Consider the following 18,340-nt stretch of genomic DNA (forward strand, 5'->3'; position numbering starts at 1 on the left):
ACTTTTAACTAAATGTAAATATACACCCCCGAACTTTCTACCACGACTCTGCTGTTCTTCGGCTGGTTCTTCTCTGTATACGTTGATTGACAGATGTCTCGTCCAGTCAGCGGTGAGTAATCCCAAACCAATGGCGCTGTCTCAAACTATACCTACCTCTTCTGGTTTGTCTGAATTGTCGTTGTGTTTTCTGACTTGTTCATTTGGTTTCGGATTTGTCGTTGTGCTTTCTGACTTGTTATAATGTTTTCTGAATTGTTGTTGTGCTTTCTGAATTGTTATTTTGTTTTTTAGACTTGCATTTGCGTTTGTAATTTGTTATTTTGTTTTCAGAATTGTGATCTGCTTTGCACTTTACGGCCACCGTATTCTAGTCTAAATTTTTGCTGACATTTTTTTTGCAATGTCAGAGTTACAGGTTTGATTTTGAGGGAATGGATGAACTTCTAAATATAATGCATACTTTCAGTGCAGTGTAAGTCACTCTAGATAAAAGCGTCTATCAAATGTAAATATCCCTGCATATCGACTTAATGATCGAACAATGGGACAAATACCTGAATAACAGTGCAAATGATGGCTTCTCCTGCAGACTCCAGTCCTTTGCTGTAGTTATTGTCACGTACATGGTGCCAGAAATGAAAGATTTTCAGTTGTGTCACTGAATTAGTCATTGGTGTAATCATGGTCAAGTTTTTTTTTTTTCAGTAGGTTTAATTGGAGTTAAGTGCATTGTGGATTACATCAACATGCAGCTTGATCCATAATGGAAAAGAGGTCAGGGAATATCAGTCTTCAGATCGCATTATCTGCCATTTAAGTGCTGAGTGTGAATGTTAGCCTCATGATAACATGCTCATTTGCTTTCTGCTGAGAAACGAGGATGTGGCGGTCTGTGGTTTTGGCATATTACCGACTATATACTGATTGTTTTTTATGGCAATCTCTTTGAAGTTGTCCTAAAATGTCTACTGCTTCAGTTTTGTGAAGGGTGATATGTTTTCAGTTGAAACTCTGTTGCAAAAATCCAGTGAGCTGACTATGTAGGCAGCATTTTAAGGATTGTCAGGACAAATGATTGCATAACACTGCCTAACACCGGAAGCTGAATTACCATTTTAATTTATCATGTATCTACAATAATTCAGAACAATGAAATAATAGTTCACCCAAAAATCAACTTTTTCTGGATATTTACTCACCATCAGGTCATCCAATATGTAGATGAGGTTGTTTCTTTATCAGAACAGATTTGGAGAAATGTAGCATTGCATCACTTGCTCACCAATGGATCCTCTGCAGTGAATGGGTGCCGTCAGAATGAGAGTCCAAACAGCTGATAAAAACATCACAGTAATCCACACCACTCTAGTCCATCAGTTAAAATATGGTGAAGTGAAAAACTGCATGTTTGTAGGAAGCAAATTCATCATAAAAGCATTTCAAACTATTGCTTCCGGCTACAATATGAGTCATCTAGCCATAATATTGCTTTCTCCAGTGGAAACGTTGACTTGCCTAAATCAGGAGAGAAATATGCACAGACTAAGCACTGTTTACAAGCAAAAGCAGTCTAAAACAGCACAAAAAGCATTGGTGAGGAAGTGATGTAATACTACATTTCTCCAAAATCTGTTCAAATTAAGAAACAAACCCATCTACATCTTGGATGGCATGAGGGTGAGCTAATTTGGGTGAACTAATTAATTGGAATAAATAAATCCAAATCCAAATGACCGATTCTGCCTCCTTATAATAACTCACAAAATGTTTACATTCACATACTTGCATAGAGTATAATCCATTCAAAAGACAGCATTAAATGTATCCTTTATGAAGAAGGCATTCCCATAATGCAACAGGCTCAGTGAGCTGGTAGATAAACCTGGTGAAATATTGATTGTAAATATAATAAACCAAATAATAAAAATACTTAAAAAGTTCTAAAAATATCTCAATAAAAAAACACTATTTAATCCAATGTTTGTGTGCTATGTTACAGTTAGCCTAATCGGTTCTTCTGTAAACTTTGCATGTGGAACACAAATTTTTTCTGAGAGTGTTCTAGATCAGTAGCTTATGTGGTTGCATTTCAGATTTCAGTTAGCATGATAATGTAGGCAGCAGACAGCAAGGCAGCTCACTACGTTTTGGACCAGAGCCATGATCTCTGATTGATTGCCTCCTAGACTTCAACAGATGATTCTGTATTATTGCTCCCATTGATTTATCTGTCGTTCTAGCACTCTGACCAATCTTTTTACCTCCAGACAAGACAGTGAGTGTTTTTTCCTTGTTGTCTGTCTCACTCCTTTAACGTGATCTGTCTTTGCAGCACTTCTGAGACGCTTTCAAGGTTTACAATCAGTGGAGACCTGTAAGACCTTTATAATATGCATCCCAACTAACCATAAAGACAGCTATTGTCATTAATGAAAAAGAAAATATTTTTACCTAATGGATTTTTTGTGCATTTCAAATCCTGCCATACCACTAATATCATTGTTATTCATCTTCAGTCATAGATAATGGTGTTAGTGTCCCATTTCAGTCATTACGGTTACAGTAGATTTCAGGCCTCTCTGCAAATACATACAACCATCGAGAAATGGTTCTCGTTCGGCATAAAGTTAATTGGACAAGCATAATAAAGAATCCCAGAGTGCTTGACAACAGTGGATTGATTGAAGATTTTGTCTGAAAGCAACTTTACAAATACAGTAAACAGTAGCATTGTGCGAGCAATGCCAATGTCATGGGTTCAATTCCCACAGAATGCATGAGCTGATCAATTGCATACTTTCAATGCAGTGTAAATTGCTTTGGAGAAAAACGTTTGCCAAATGCATAACACTAATTAGCCAAACAAATCACCATTATCTGGGAATTCCATGCATTTTACTAAAAGATACTAGATGTCCAAACCAATTACATTATTGCACTGATTGTTCAAATGTCATTAGACAGAAAAGGTCTGGGGCCAAACAAGGACTTGAGTCATCCAGACGTCTTGGTTGTGTATTAATTTCATCATAGCATGCTTGCATCATTCCACAAGCTGCATTATCTGAAAATCTAACAGATTTTTTTTGCTTAGCAAACTTCACCATGTACCTACTGTCAGAAATCGTGGACCGAAAGGGCACTTTAGTGTCGGCGATTAAAGGGGTGCCCCCCCACCCCCCGTATGTGCATGCCATTGCCTACTGTAATGCAGCATATTAAAGGAATGGTTCACCCAGAAATGAAAACTTGCTGAAAAAGTGCACTAAAACGCATGTGCTACTATACATGCTATTCACCTGATGTGCAATCACTTCCTACCACTGATCCATATAAATAATATAATATTATATATTATATTGTTACATATTATAATATATTATAGATATATATTATATAACTATAGATCAGTGGTTCCTACTGCCTCTGAAGTCTTGTTGGTATAGTTGCAGTCAATACTATATCCCGTCAGTGTTATTTTAGTCAAATTTTTTGGTTTTACTTATATTATTAATTTTACGACTTCAGTCTTATTTTTTCATTTTCAGTTTAAATTTCATTTGTTTTAGTAATTTTATGTGATTTTATCATTTTTATTACTTTTTTAGTTTTTTTAATATATTTCTATAAAGTTACATTTTTAATTAAACATTACATTTCTAATTGTAATTTTTTTGGTTTTAAAGTTTTTCAAGTTCAAAATGTGTTTATATTTTACTAAAATAAAGCTAAAATATAATTACCAAAAATGATCTTTAATATTAATATTAATATTTAAAATTTAGTCAACAATAACAATACTGATCCACTAGAAGGTCATTCAATCAGACGAAGAACGTCTTGCCCATATATACATATATATACAGTATATATATATATATATATATATATATATATATTGGCTCTTTATTGTTAAAATCCTTAGCGAGTGACTGATTAAATATTAATGAGAGACAAAATTGACTGTATAAACATATGAATCATTTAGGACATGCTTACTATGAGCTGCTATGAAATGGTTGTATATACTTCTGTAGAAGTCATTGTGATTTCAACTTTAACTTTCAATGTTTGTACAGTAAATTTCACAATAATCTTTAAATGTATATTATTTTATACTATGATTCATCTCAGAGCTTATTGATGTAGTTAATGTTGTAAGTTGTTTGGAAATACCTATGAACCACTGTATATTATATACTAGATGAAGGGTTTTAAACATCCGAGACATCACACCAAGCAAGCCTTACATCTCAGCCTTTGCACAGTGACTCAGCTGAAACGACTGACTTCAGAAACCATGTGCACATGTTTAATCTCATCGGCGACGTGGATGCGTTGCCATGGTAACACGTGATGATGTGTCTGTGCTGCTCTTGCAGAAGCTGTCTGACGTGGCTCCCAGCTCTTCGGAGGGCAGCACGGTGGACCTCAGACACTTCGGAAAAGATGGAGAAGATGCTTTGGACTTTGAACTTGAGGAATCTATGGCTCCAGATGCTTGTTTCACACCAGGTGATGCTGCTAATAGTTTGTTCACTATAATAAGAACATAAAATGTATTCTTTGGCTTTCAACTCTTGCAAAAAAGTGCAGTATTATCAGTGGGAAATACCATTGGGCCATGGGCCCAAAAAAGCATTTGTCACTTAAGTCGCGCTTAAAAAGTCTGAAGGGAAATACATGTGTTGTTTTGTCAATGTTTCACTCAGCAAAGTGAAGACTTTCAGTACAGTTTGACATGAGCATGAAAAGTAAAATAAATAGAAAATTTGCTGAAATTTCACTCATCCTCAGGCCATCTAAGATGTAGATCAGAACAGATTTGGAGAAATGTAGCATTGCATCACTTGCTCACCAATGGATCCTCTGCAGTGAATGGGTGCCGTCAGAATGAGAGTCCAAACAGCTGATAAAAACATCACAATAATCCACACCACTCCAGTCCATCAGTTAACATCTTAAGAAGCCAAAAGCTGCATGCTTGTAAAAAAACTAAACAAAATAAAAAACAAATCCATCATTAGACTGTTTTAATTTTACAGCATTGCTTCTGGCTAAAATATGAGTCCATAATCCATAATAATGCTTCCTTCAATGAAAAAGTCAATTCCCTGTTGTCCTTTCACATCAAAATCCACCAACTTATTTGTTCAGAACTGTTTTGTACCGTTTTCACTTGTAAACCATTCTTGATCTGTGCTGACCAGACAACGCAATATTATGGATAAAGGACTCTTTAGCAGTAAGCAATAGTTTGAAATGCCTTAATAATGGATTTGTTTCTTACAAACATATTTTTTTGCTTCTCAAGACATTAATTGATGGACTGGAGTGGTGTGGATTACTTGTGGATTATTGTGATGTTTTTATCAGCTGTTTGGACTCTCATTCTGACGGCACCCATTCACTGCAGAGCAACCATTGGTGGGCAAGTGATGCAATGCTACATTTCTCCAAATCTGTTCAGATAAAGAAACAAACTCATCTTCTTGGATGGCCTTTTCAGCACATTTTTGGGTGAACTATTCCTTTAATGGTGTGAAAATATGTTCAGTTATCAGTTTCAGTTCTGTATCAGTATCAGTTCAGTTTGTAAGTGAAATTTCCAATAATAGGGATTTTGAATAAAAACTGTTTGAATTTTGTTTTTCAGGGTGTGTCCAAAGGTTCCCGTGCTGCCAGGTGGATGTTGAAAAGGGCATGTGGAAGAAATGGTGGCTGCTGAGACAGACATGCTATAACATAGTGGAGCACAGCTGGTTTGAGAGCTTCATCATCTTCATGATTCTGCTTAGCAGTGGCGCTCTGGTGAGGGAAATGCATGTGTGTTTTTGTTTGTGTATATGTCACTCAACAGGGTAAACCCTTAACTCACTTTCAATAGAGTTTGAAGTCAACATGTTGATAAGCTGATGATACAATACTCAGAATAATACTTGGCACATACAAATATTGTTGGTTTTTATTACCTGTTTTAAATTTTATGGCCATTTATAATCAATATTTTTCTTGGATGGATTTTTTTTCACTCAACTTGTTACAGTCCATACTGGTTTAATTCTAATCCTTTATATCTTTACATCTCAAATGTTTTTCAGGCATTTGAGGACATTTACCTTAACACAAGGAAAACCGTAAAGACCGTACTGGAATTTGCTGACAAAGTTTTCACCTACATCTTCATTCTTGAGATGCTGCTGAAATGGGTCGCATATGGTTTTGCCAAATACTTCACCAATCTCTGGTGCTGGCTGGATTTTATTATTGTTGATGTAGGTTCAGCTTTTGATTAAATATAATGTCAAACTATATGCTGCACATACACCCTGCAGAATCTGCAAAATGTTAGTAATTTTTACAAAAAGTAAGAGGGATCATAAAACCTTTTTTTTTTCATGCTGCCCTGAATAAAGTATTTAGCATACAGATGTTTACATATAGTCCACAAGACAAAATAGAGTTCACATTTGCTTGATTTCTATTTAAACAATCCACGACTGTTTGTAAGATTTGCAATAGTCGTCACTTGTTTGTTCCGAGCAGTTACTCTTGACCACTGTTCTTCAGAAAAATTGCATGTCTTTTGGCTTTCCAGGATCTTCTGCATATTTGAACCCTTTCCAGCAGTATCTATAAGATATTTTACATTAAGAACATTTGTGGGACTCTTACAAAAGGTGCAAACATTCACTGGTGCTCAAGAAAGAAACATGATGCATTAAGAGTCAAGGTGCTTAAAAATATTCATTCCCTCTTATTTTTAAATATATATATATATTTTAATTATTAACATTTTGCGGATTCTGCAAGGTGTATGTAAACTTACGATCACAACTGTGTAACCAAAAAATGAAAATTCTGCCATCATTAATTTACACTCATGTCATTTCAAATCTGTATGACTTGACAGGATGCTATTCGTCATAATAGTAATTATGGCTGTTGAGATACTATTATAGTTTTATTTATTTTTAATAACTTTTTATGTTTTCGTTTAATTTTCATTAAAGTTTTATAAAGTTTTACAGGATGCTATTCATCATAATAGTAATTATGGCTGTTGAGATACTATTATAGTTTTATTTATTTTGAATAACTTTTTAAGTTTTCGTTTTATTTTCATTAAAGTTTTATTATTATATACAATATTTTGATTATTTATTTTCGTTTTAGTTATTTTAGTACATTTTTAGTTTATTTTTGCCTTGACAACTAGCTAAAGTTTTTTTTTTAAATACATATTTACATATTTATTTAGTCAATAATATGCAAATATAATGAATACATAAATAATTCCTTCACTTATAATTCTTGGCAGTAAAATAATGCAGAACTCAGTACTGGCTGGTGCAAATATTGCTCTAACCTGCCATGCAGGTTGCATTTAGCTCATATTTTGTGTGCAAGTTTGCAACGTGATTTGCCTGAATCATTTAGTGAACTGGGTGCTAAAACAACACAGACAGCATGTGCACATCAACTCATAAAAGCACCATTATCAAGAGAGCATCAGTGAACTGAGAATGATTGACTGGAAATGATCGCTTTTGTGTGTGTTATGCATGTGGGCACTTGAGACAGTGCGAGTTTATACTGTTTGATAACAGTTGAGTGAGTAAACTAGACATTCGTACATCTGAAAGGCCATTTTCCCATGAGAACCCACAGAGAAGTCGAGATTGGAGCAGGAAGGAAGGGATTCGTGTCTGGGTTTTCATCCCCCCCTAATTAGCTCTGTTTATGTGTGTAGGTCTCTCTGATCAGCCTGGTAGCCAACGCCCTGGACTATCAAGATCTGGGCGCCATCAAAAGTCTCCGAACGCTGAGAGCCTTCCGACCGCTCCGAGCTCTCTCACGCTTTGAGGGAATGAGGGTAAAATCTCTTAATGTCAACTATTTATTCATTTACATATATGAATAATTATTTTTAAAATTACATTTACTGATATGATAAAATTATATTTATGTAAATTATATATTTATAGAGAACTTACATATATAGAGGACTTTATTCAGTCAAAGAAAGGCTGACTGACCTGAATTCATTGAAAATTTACCATTTAGTTGCCTTTGGTATTCTTTTGGGCTTTTCACATTTAAAATAGTCAGTCCAGTGTCATTGTGGGTTAATCCGGGGTTATCTTAGTTACCATTTAACCCTGGTTGGTCAGGTTTTGAGATTTCACACTGTACCATTGGTAAACTCTGGGTTAACTTTGTGCTTTTTTGTATTTTTTGGTATTGAGACAAATTTAACAGTTCGATTTGATTTTGATTCACTAGCTTCAAAATAAGAATCAATTAAAATCAAGAGATCGATGTTTTCAACCCAGCCCTAATTTTTATATTTATGAAATATTTATCTTTGGAAAGATGCCGCCATGCTTAAGTCTTCTGAAAAGTAAAAGACAAAAAATAGAATGAAGACACACAACTTTATGAAAAGTGCATACATATTTAATGAGCTGAGCACTGATTGCCTCATTAATGGTTGTCTGTTGTGCTGTCTAGTTTAGGTTGCAAGTTCTCCTTGCACACAAAATGCGCTTTGCAAAGCCTTAAGATGTTAACCCAAGGTTTATTGCAGTATGAAAAGCCCCTTTCAGTAGTTTTGTGTTGGCTGGACATGTGAATGAAGTCAACATGAAACTGACATATAGTGCTTGCAATGAGGGGGAAAAATATATTGTGGGGCTTGGTTTTATCTATCAGAAATTGATTACCAAAAGTCACATGGTTGAATCTTTGGGGTTGAAAGTTAAGAGGATTTTATGTAATCTGAAAATAAAAAATTTTTGAGAGGGAGCAAGTTATTACGTTTTGATGAAAGATTTCAAACATTTTCATTATTTAGAACAGGGTTGCCCAACTTTTGTGAGTTCATAAATAGCTAATAATTAATTAAATAAGAAAATTATACAATTTAAATAAATAAAGTTTAAATAAAATTCTGTCATCATTTACTCACCCTTAAGTTGTTCAAAACCTGTATGAATTTCTTTCTTCTGTGAAATGTAAAAGAAGATATTTTGAAGAATGTTGGTAACCAAACAGTTGCCGGTAGCCATTGACTTCCATGGTATGGAAATAAAAAAGATGTAATAATATTTATATTTATTTATTTAATATATATATTTAAATATTTATATCTAAAATTATAATATATGGCTAACTGTTTGGATACCAACATGCTTCAAAATATCTTCTTTTGTGCTCATACAGCAACTTGAGGCTGAGTAAATGACAGAATTTCAGTTTAAGGTGAACTATCCCTTTAAAAACAATGAAAATGAAATGGTAAAAAGATTAAATATTTTATGTTTACCCTGCATGTCACTGACATCAGAAAACCATAAACATGTGAATGTGTTGCTCAAAGTGGTTAAGCTGACAGAAACGTTTGGGAAGCGCAGCTTTAGTGTAATGTGCACATAATCATTCACAATAAGGCCATAAACATGCATTAAAGGGTTAGTTCAGCCAAAAATGAAAATGAGGCCATAAATTACTCACCCTCAAGTCATCCTAGGTGTATATGACTTTCTTGTTTCAGACGAATCCAGTCGGAGTTATATAAAAAAATTTATTTGATCTTTCAAGCTGTTTCATGGCACTCAGCGGGTGTTGCATGCATCAGTCCAAAAGAAGTTAAATAAAAAGTGCCCATCCATAAAAGAAAGTGTCTCACACGGCTCCGTGGGGTGAACAAAGGCCTCCTGTAGCGAATTGATGCGTTTTTGTAAGAAAAATATCCATATTTAAAATTGAATAACCACTTTAATGTAGCTTGCGCCAACATTTGTACACGGAAGCAGCTCCGGGCGGATGACGTATGAGTTCAGCTTTGCGCATGCGCCGCTCAGAAGGGACGCATGCGGAAACGCAGTTGAGAAATCAAAACAAAACAACGGTCACTAATTAGAAGTACAAAACAAGGATTTGTAAAGAAGAATGTCAGAGGATTTCAATATAAGCCAAGAGGAGACTGGTTTTCCTTTGCTAAAGTAAGGAAACTTTGCTTCCTTTGCTCCTGTTAACAAACGCTGGTTTTCACGAGACTCACCGGCGCATGCGCAACGTAGGACTATTGGTTAATTATATATATAATTTATTTGTTTATTTATACAACAGTTATTTCTGGTCCTCGAACCTGATTGGCTGAAAGCCTTTTTCAGGAGTGCGATATTCTAGTCATAACGGGACTCTAGTGATAACGTTCCACCATTTGTATCACTCTCCATATATTAGATTTAATTAATATAAGAAGAAACGTCTAGCTTCGCGGTCTCTCTCTCTCTCATTTGGATGCACGTCTTGCCGCATTGTTTCTCTCTTATAACCTCATTATTTCTCACTAAAAACCTAACTGAAGCAGCACATGCCCTTGATACGAATTCTAAAAGTGACGTATGTTTAATTGTCAACTTGAACTTTGAATCTGTGGCAGAAGGAAGTAGTTCTGCACAAAAGAGGGTTTTATTAGGCACTCAGTTTTTTCTTGTTTAATTACACACGTTCCGTTGAACTGTTGTATAAACGCAATATCACTCTTGTACTCGAGCGATACCGGCTCTATATCAGCGGCTGTGATTGGCTCCGGTCTAATCACAGCCATGCTGATATAGAGCCAGTATCACTCTCGTACTCAAGTGATATTGCTCATATATATATACAGTATATATATATATATATATATATATATATATATATCTTGGGAGCGAAGCACGCAGAGTCTGCTCTTGAGAGGGCCAGCTGCCCGCATTGCGAGCGCCTCCCACTGTATACGCTTCGCTCCCGGAGGGCTCTCTTTGAGGAGGGAGCCTTCACCAGCGTTCCTCGTGGTGCTGGCCCTGCTTCCGTTGAGTTGGAGTGGTGGCTGCATTCGTGGGGTTCACAGTTGGATCTGGCAGAGGGAATGGAGATGGGCGAGTCCCTATCTCCTTCCTCACCACCAGATCCAGTGCCCGATCTCTGGGTTCGGGAAGCCCGTTCTGCGGCTACTTCCTCCCGGGGTGACGGCTCGACGCTTCTCCTGTCTTCCTCCGAGGAGGTTGACGTGGAGGACGTCGAAGAGGTTTCGCCCCCTCAATCGCCCCAATATGAGGAGCTAGTTGAGGTGCTTACTCGGGCCGTGGCCAAGCTAAAAATCGATTGGCCCGCCGAGAAGCAGGCCGAGCCGCAGCGAAGCAAGCTTGATGAACGCTTCCTGCTTGCGAGGCCGCCACCTCCATGCCGGAGCCTGCCATTTTTCCCCGACCTCCACACCGAGGTGTCGACGTCGTGGGCCAAGCCGTTTTCAGCCCGCCTATTCATCCCTGCCTCAGATTATTATGGAAATGTGGCAGGGTTATCTGAGCGTGGCTATAAGGCGATGCCCCGGGTTGAACAGACCCTAGCTAGCTATCTGTCCCCGGGCATTAAAGGCTCCAGCACTGCCCTCCAAGCCGCTGTGTACGACATTAGCGCTGGAGGGAAAGGGGTACGCGGCAGCGGGTCAGGCCGGTGCGTGTCGGCACACAATGTCTGTGTTACAGGCGTACCAGGCCAACCTGCTGAAAGAGCTGGATGAGGGCGAGGAGCTTAGCTCTGATAATATCGCAGAGTTAAGGAGAACCACTGATCTCTCTCTCCGTGCCTCCTGCCTATTCATCCCTGCCTCAGATTATTATGGAATCGCCCTGCTTGTGCCTTCTGGCCTGTTCGGCGACGCTGCCAATTCAGTCGTCGACAGGGACCAGGAGGCTCGAAAACAAGTGGCGGCGTTTCAGCGGTTCCTTCCTCGCCGTATTTCAGCTCCGGGGGCTGCTGGGCGGCAACATCTCCCCCCAGTGCCCTTGGGAGATCGTTCTGCCGACCCTGCTTGTGTTCCAGGGTGCAGCGGTCTCCAGCGAGCATATCTGTCAGTTACCGCCCGGCAACGTAGCGGCACTGAGAGGCTCACGGCCTCTGCGGAGGCCCCCAGAGCAGCTGAACTAGCCGTTCTGGGCACACCAGAGATCAGTCTCGAGAGACTGATTCCCTTAGTAGATTATTTAGCAGTGTGGAAGCTACTGCCAAATGTGTCTCAATGGGTCCTGTGTACTGTAGAAAGAGGCTACAGAATCCAGTTCGGTTTTCATCTGCCTCGATTCAATGGGTCTCCACCCTGAAGGTCTACGTGGCGACCATTGCGGCCTACCACGCCCTCTTGGTGGTATTTCAGTGGGGAGACAGCCCCTGGTTACACATTTCCTCTGCGGTGCGCTGAGGCTGAGGCCTCCGGTACGATCTCATGTCCCTACATGGGACCTAGCAGTGGTGCTAGAAGCTCTCTGTAAGAACCTATCGAAGAGATTTCTGATCGCCATCTTAAAATAAAGGCTACCTTTCTTCTGGCAATATCTTCTCTTCAGAGAGTTAGGGATTTACAGGCCCTCTCGGTGGCCCCTTGCTATCTTGACTTTGTGCCCGGTCTGGCCAAAGCATTTATGTACCCTCGTGTGGGGTATGTCCCAAAAGTCCCCTCATCAGCACCACAGCCCATTGTACTTCAGGCCTTCAGTCCTCCTTACCCGCGGAGAACCAGACCAGCAGAAGCTTAACTGTATGTGTCCAGTGCGAGCACTGGATGCATACGTCCACAGAGCTGCCCTGTGGAGGAGGGCGGACCAGTTGCTTGTGTGCTACGGTCCTCCTAAGAGAGGTCTTCCAGCAACTAAGCAGACCATCAGTCGGTGGATAGTGGATGCCATCTCCTTATGTTATGAGTCCTCTGATCTCCCCTCGCCGTTAGGGGTCAAGGCTCACTCGACTCGAAGTGTGGCAGCCTCTAAGGCTTTCTTAGCGGGTGTGCCTATGCAGGACATCTGCAACGCTGCGGGTTGGTCCACGCCCCTTACCTTTGTTAGGTTTTATGAGCTAGACATGCAAGCCACTCCCGGCTCTTCCATTCTCTTGCCCTAGTTGTGCATTCTTCCACACTAGGCAGAGACTTGGAAGTCTGGCGGCGTGGGCATTCTCGTTCCCTTAGCGTTTTCGACGCAGCTCGAGTTCCTGAAGAGAAACGTCTCAGGTTACGTATGTAACCCTAGTTCCTCGAGGGAATGAGATGCTGCGTCTTGGTGCCATACTTCCAGCGTCCCTGCCAGTGCTTGCTTCATTCCTAGAAGCTGACGCTGGCTCCGCCGCATGTGCTTTTATAGCTTCCTGGTCATGACGTCATCCGCCATGACATCCCGTTCAGCTATTGGACTGATTTCACATGTTATTCAGAGCGTGGGTCGCAGAAGGCATTCCCCTAGCGTTTTCGACGCAGCGTCTCGTTCCCTTCGAGGAACTAGGGTTACATACGTAACCTGAGACATTTCCATGACGATTGCACTATATTCATGACACTTTGTACGTTTGTGATGTTTCTGTGGATGCAGGTGGTTGTGAATGCTCTTCTGGGTGCCATCCCCTCTATCATGAACGTCCTGCTGGTCTGCCTCATCTTCTGGCTCATTTTTAGCATTGTGGGCGTCAACTTCTTCGCCGGAAAGTTTTCTGAATGTGTAAACATTACCTCAGACAAACGCATGTCTATCACAGATATCAATAACAAAACAGAATGTGATCTGTGGCCCGAAGAACTCCGCTGGAGAAAAGTGAAAATCAACTTTGACAATGTAGGAAGTGGATACCTGGCCCTGCTACAAGTGGTAAGGTTGCCCTAAACACCTGGTTAAATCTAGTAGAACATAGAATATGGATAATGTTCCATCATAAGAAGAGATATTCAATATAATTGGGAAATTAGATATGTTTGGATTATTATTAACAACAATAATATATGATTTATATTATTATTGACAATATGATTTTAAAATTAAAGACAGTACATCAAATTCTACCATGATGTTTAAATGAGTTTACAATATAAATACATAATTATAATGTTTATTTTATTTTTATTTAATTACACCAAAAGTGTTTACTATTGTCCTCTTGCATTATCGACACACTATTTTCCTGTTTAACAGTGTAAAGCTGCTTTGACACAATCTGTATTGTATAAAGCATTATAAAAAATAAAAGTGACTTGACTTGATGGAAATAATTTCACAGTGCAATGATATTAACGGTCCTAAAATTCTAAAAGTATAATGTTAATTTTTCTTCATATTGTCAAGGCCACCTTTAAAGGGTGGATGCCCATTATGTATGCAGCGATAGACTCTCGCAAAGTAAGTCTTTTTTGATTGTCATTTTTTAATTGCTTTAATTCAAAAATATGATACATCATTTTTATAATGGAACCGTACTGGTGCAAGTTGTCCTTCATCTCCATTTCTGCAGGTAGAAGAGCAGCCAGAGTATGAGGTGAATCTGTATATGTACATCTATTTTGTCATCTTCATCATCCTTGGAGCTTTTTTCACATTAAATCTCTTCATTGGCGTCATCATTGACAACTTCAATCAGCAGAAGAAAAAGATAAGTATCTATATACTATAAGCTTGACATCAAAGCCATCTTGGTTTCTGATTTAGAATGGCTTAGGATGTTTTTTCTATTTCTAGTTTCCTGCACTGATCTAGTAAATGTTACAAATAATTACAAAGAAATAGTAACTAACACATTGAATTATACATGAAATCTTGAATTAGAAAGACTGAAAACTTTTCTTGTAAAACTTTGTTTTATTTACAACTACGAAAAAATAATTTAATTTCGAGGCCGCCTAGATTTTCATCCCAAAATGATCTTTCTGTTTTCTGTCTTTACTTTGGGGGTCAGGATATTTTCATGACAGAAGAGCAGAAGAAATACTACAACGCTATGAAGAAGCTCGGCTCAAAGAAACCTCAAAAACCCATTCCAAGGCCAAAAGTAAGCATAACTTAAAAAAAAAAATTGCTTACATTTTTATCATCATGAACTTTTCTTTTTTTCTATGAAATGCAAAATTAGGCAGAATGTCCAAGCTGCTCTTTTACCATACAACTAAAATGTATGGTGATTTTTCTATATGTATAGACTGCTCTTATTTATGCTCTTATGACTGATTTAAGATCTTTTGTTGTATGAAATACAGAAGCTCAAACATTCTGCTTAAAATTCTGTTCACAGAAGGTATAAAACAAAAAGGGGTTGGAATAACTTTTGGGTGAACTATCCCTTTAACCCATCTTTTCTTTTTTGTACACTCGGAAAAAAAGGTACAAAAGTTGTCACTGGGGTGGTACCTTTTCAAAAGTCAAACCTTTGTACCTAAACAGTCCATATTAGTACCTAAAAGGTACAAAAGTGTACCTTTTGAAAAGGTACCGCCCCAGTGACAGCTTCTGTACCTTTATTTCTGAGAGTGTACAGTAAATGTCTTCTGAAAAACCCAATGTCTCTTACCTTCTCATTTATTTCAGAACAAGATTCAAGGATTCATCTTTGACCTCGTAACCAAACAGGCCTTTGACATTTTCATTATGGTCCTTATCTGGCTCAACATGGTCACTATGATGGTGGAGACAGAAGATCAGTCACCGGAAATGAGCAACGTGCTGTACTGGATCAATGTTGCCTTCATTGTGCTCTTCACCAGTGAATGTGTGCTAAAGATGTTTGCGCTACGGCAGTACTTCTTCACGGTCGGCTGGAACGTATTCGACTTCATCGTGGTCATCCTGTCTATAGTTGGTAAGATCTGAATTGACCCTTTACTAAGCAATTGATTTATCAGTCCCATTTATCATGCATTAGGTCTTAAAGTGACAGCAGCCTAATAAACCTGCTGCCGTCTACGCACTTAATCATAATCTAAAATCTAAAGAAAAAAGAAAATCAGTCACTGCTCTTGACTCAATAGGCTTTGTAGCTTTTACTTTAGTTGACTGACTAACTTTAAGGATCAGTATATTTATAGTAAATTCTTATTTTACATTTGCTTTGTACACGGCTACTGCTCCTATAACAGCTCATTTTTATCAGTTCTTTTGTCTTTAGCTTGTTATATTTCTCTATATATCAGATATAGATAAATTATAAAGACTGCATTTATATAAATGCATTAGTGAGAGTGGCAGCGTCTCTCTACTAATAGTGAAGCTGTGAGTTTTAGTTACTAAGAAATGTATGCTACAACTTTTCAGTTTCTAAGCTATTTTATTGAGAAATCACAGAACAGTGTTGACAATACATTTCCATGCTACTGAATGATTGTGTGTGCGCGAGCCGCGCGTGATGTACGAGCTACTGTCTGTATGTGTTACAATGCAGCAGCGCATTAGATTAGAACAGTGATTAACTTACCTGTACAATAAGCTGTTTAAAACATGCATTCTGCCGTTCAATTTCGAGCATTCAGATGGTATAATGACACATGTCTTGTGGAGATTTCTTATCTCCACAAGCGATAAGCTTAACTGTCTGTGCAACCCCTACTTGCTACTTCTTATTTTTAACAAAAATAACTATCTCGTTTAAAAGTTAAGTGTCAGAATTAGGCAAGACACAAATAAACAATCCTTCTGTATTTTTTCCCTTTATTTATGACTATTGTATATCTAGTCATTTTTTCCTATTTTTAACAACTAAAATATCTTGTTTAAAAGTGTGTCAGAAATTACCACCACAAAATCAGTCATTTTGATCACAAAAATCACTATATCCTCCTCTTTCAACATTCGTTTTCAACTCTTGTCGTTGCAGGCATGTTCCTGGCAGAAGTCATTAAGAAGTACTTTGTCTCGCCCACCTTGTTTCGCGTCATTCGCCTCGCCCGGATCGGCCGCGTACTACGTCTTATCCGAGGCGCCAAGGGAATACGGACCCTTCTGTTTGCGTTGATGATGTCACTTCCTGCCCTTTTCAACATTGGACTTCTTCTCTTCCTTGTCATGTTCATCTACGCCATCTTCGGCATGTCCAACTTCGCCTACGTCAAAAAATCGGGCGGCATCGATGACATGTTCAACTTCGAGACGTTTGGCAACAGCATGTTGTGTTTGTTTCAGATCACCACCTCGGGAGGCTGGGACGGCCTTCTGGCGCCCATGTTAAATAGCGAATATCCCGACTGCAACCCCAATAAAACCTTCCCCGGCAGCAAGGTTATAGGCGACTGCGGGAACCCATCCATCGGGATTTTCTTCTTCGTCAGCTATATCATCATATGCTTCCTGATCGTGGTGAACATGTACATCGCTGTCATCCTGGAGAACTTCAGCGTGGCCACCGAAGAGAGCGCCGAGCCTTTGAGCGAAGACGACTTCGATAGGTTTTATGAGGTTTGGGAGAAGTTTGACCCGAACGCCACGCAGTTCATGGAGTACGACAAGTTGTCGGACTTCGCCAATTCTCTGGATCCGCCTCTGCGAATACCCAAGCCCAACCGACTGCAGCTGATCTCCATGGATCTGCCGATGGTGAGCGGCGAACGCATCCACTGTCTGGATATCTTGTTCGCTTTCACCAAACGGGTTCTTGGGGAAGGCGGCGAGATGGACATCCTTCGCGGACAAATGGAAGAACGATTCATGGCCTCCAACCCCTCAAAGTCCTCTTATGAGCCCATCACCACAACCCTGCGTAGGAAGCATGAAGATATGTCTGCTGCAATCATCCAGAGAGCCTTCAGGAAGCACTTGATCCGACATAGTGTGAAGAAGGTCCGTAATGTCTACAGAGGGATCAAGCAGCAAAACGGCAAGGTCCCGAGTAAAGAGTCTGTTGACAATGACAAGTGCAATGATAGTGGCGCTTCAGAAGACTCTGGCGCAACGTCCGCCATGTCCTCTCCTAGCCTGTCGCAGAACACCACAAACAAATACGAGAAGGACAAACATGAGAAAGAAGTGGAAGACAAATGTAACGGAGTTTAGAGTAGCATTACGAACAATTGTTTACAACTTTACTTCAAGTTATTTGTCAGGGTCAGGTGACCTTGTCTGTTTGATGTGGATGTCTATGCCATACTGCCTGAGCATACTTGAACTTTGTGCCTATTCTGGAGCTGTGATTAACATGAGTTAGGCAGTGAAGCTGCTATGGTTAACCCGTTTCACTCGCTGGCGAAAATGGCGATGGACCAAGTGTAATTGTGTTGTGATCTGATGCGTTTTCTTTGTGTGTTGTTCAGTGTATTTGTGTGTCGGAGCTGCATCCAGTGTCTTGCATTTATAGGCGAAGTGTGTGATTTTTGTGCTACTAGCGGCAATCGAACCTTTAAGGCAAAACAACTGCTTAAGCAATTTCTCTCTTTGCAAAATTCAGCAAGGACACCAATAAATTGATGAAAAGTGGTCATAAAGGCGCAATTCTTAACATTACAAAAAGTTACTATTGCACCTAAATCCTGTTCTCTTGAACTTTCTGTTCA

General features: G+C 39.1%; 1 protein-coding gene across 1 annotated transcript in view; it reads left to right on the plus strand.

The window, feature by feature from the left end:
* The window catches only part of LOC107600687 (sodium channel protein type 2 subunit alpha-like), a 67,109-nt gene extending 48,769 nt beyond the window's left edge, over positions 1 to 18,340 (plus strand). Inside the window, exons 14-22 of the mRNA XM_016292644.1 lie at positions 5,660 to 5,814; positions 6,105 to 6,278; positions 7,757 to 7,879; positions 13,413 to 13,685; positions 14,157 to 14,210; positions 14,323 to 14,460; positions 14,752 to 14,856; positions 15,390 to 15,660; positions 16,672 to 18,340. Coding sequence (XP_016148130.1) covers positions 5,660 to 5,814; positions 6,105 to 6,278; positions 7,757 to 7,879; positions 13,413 to 13,685; positions 14,157 to 14,210; positions 14,323 to 14,460; positions 14,752 to 14,856; positions 15,390 to 15,660; positions 16,672 to 17,843 — 2,465 coding nt within the window. The 3' untranslated portion in view covers positions 17,844 to 18,340. The remainder of the gene's footprint in view (positions 1 to 5,659; positions 5,815 to 6,104; positions 6,279 to 7,756; positions 7,880 to 13,412; positions 13,686 to 14,156; positions 14,211 to 14,322; positions 14,461 to 14,751; positions 14,857 to 15,389; positions 15,661 to 16,671) is intronic.

Source organism: Sinocyclocheilus grahami, unplaced genomic scaffold (genome assembly GCF_001515645.1).
Source record: "Sinocyclocheilus grahami isolate Dianchi unplaced genomic scaffold, SAMN03320097.WGS_v1.1 scaffold289.1, whole genome shotgun sequence".
NCBI classification, from domain to species: Eukaryota; Metazoa; Chordata; class Actinopteri; order Cypriniformes; family Cyprinidae; genus Sinocyclocheilus; species Sinocyclocheilus grahami.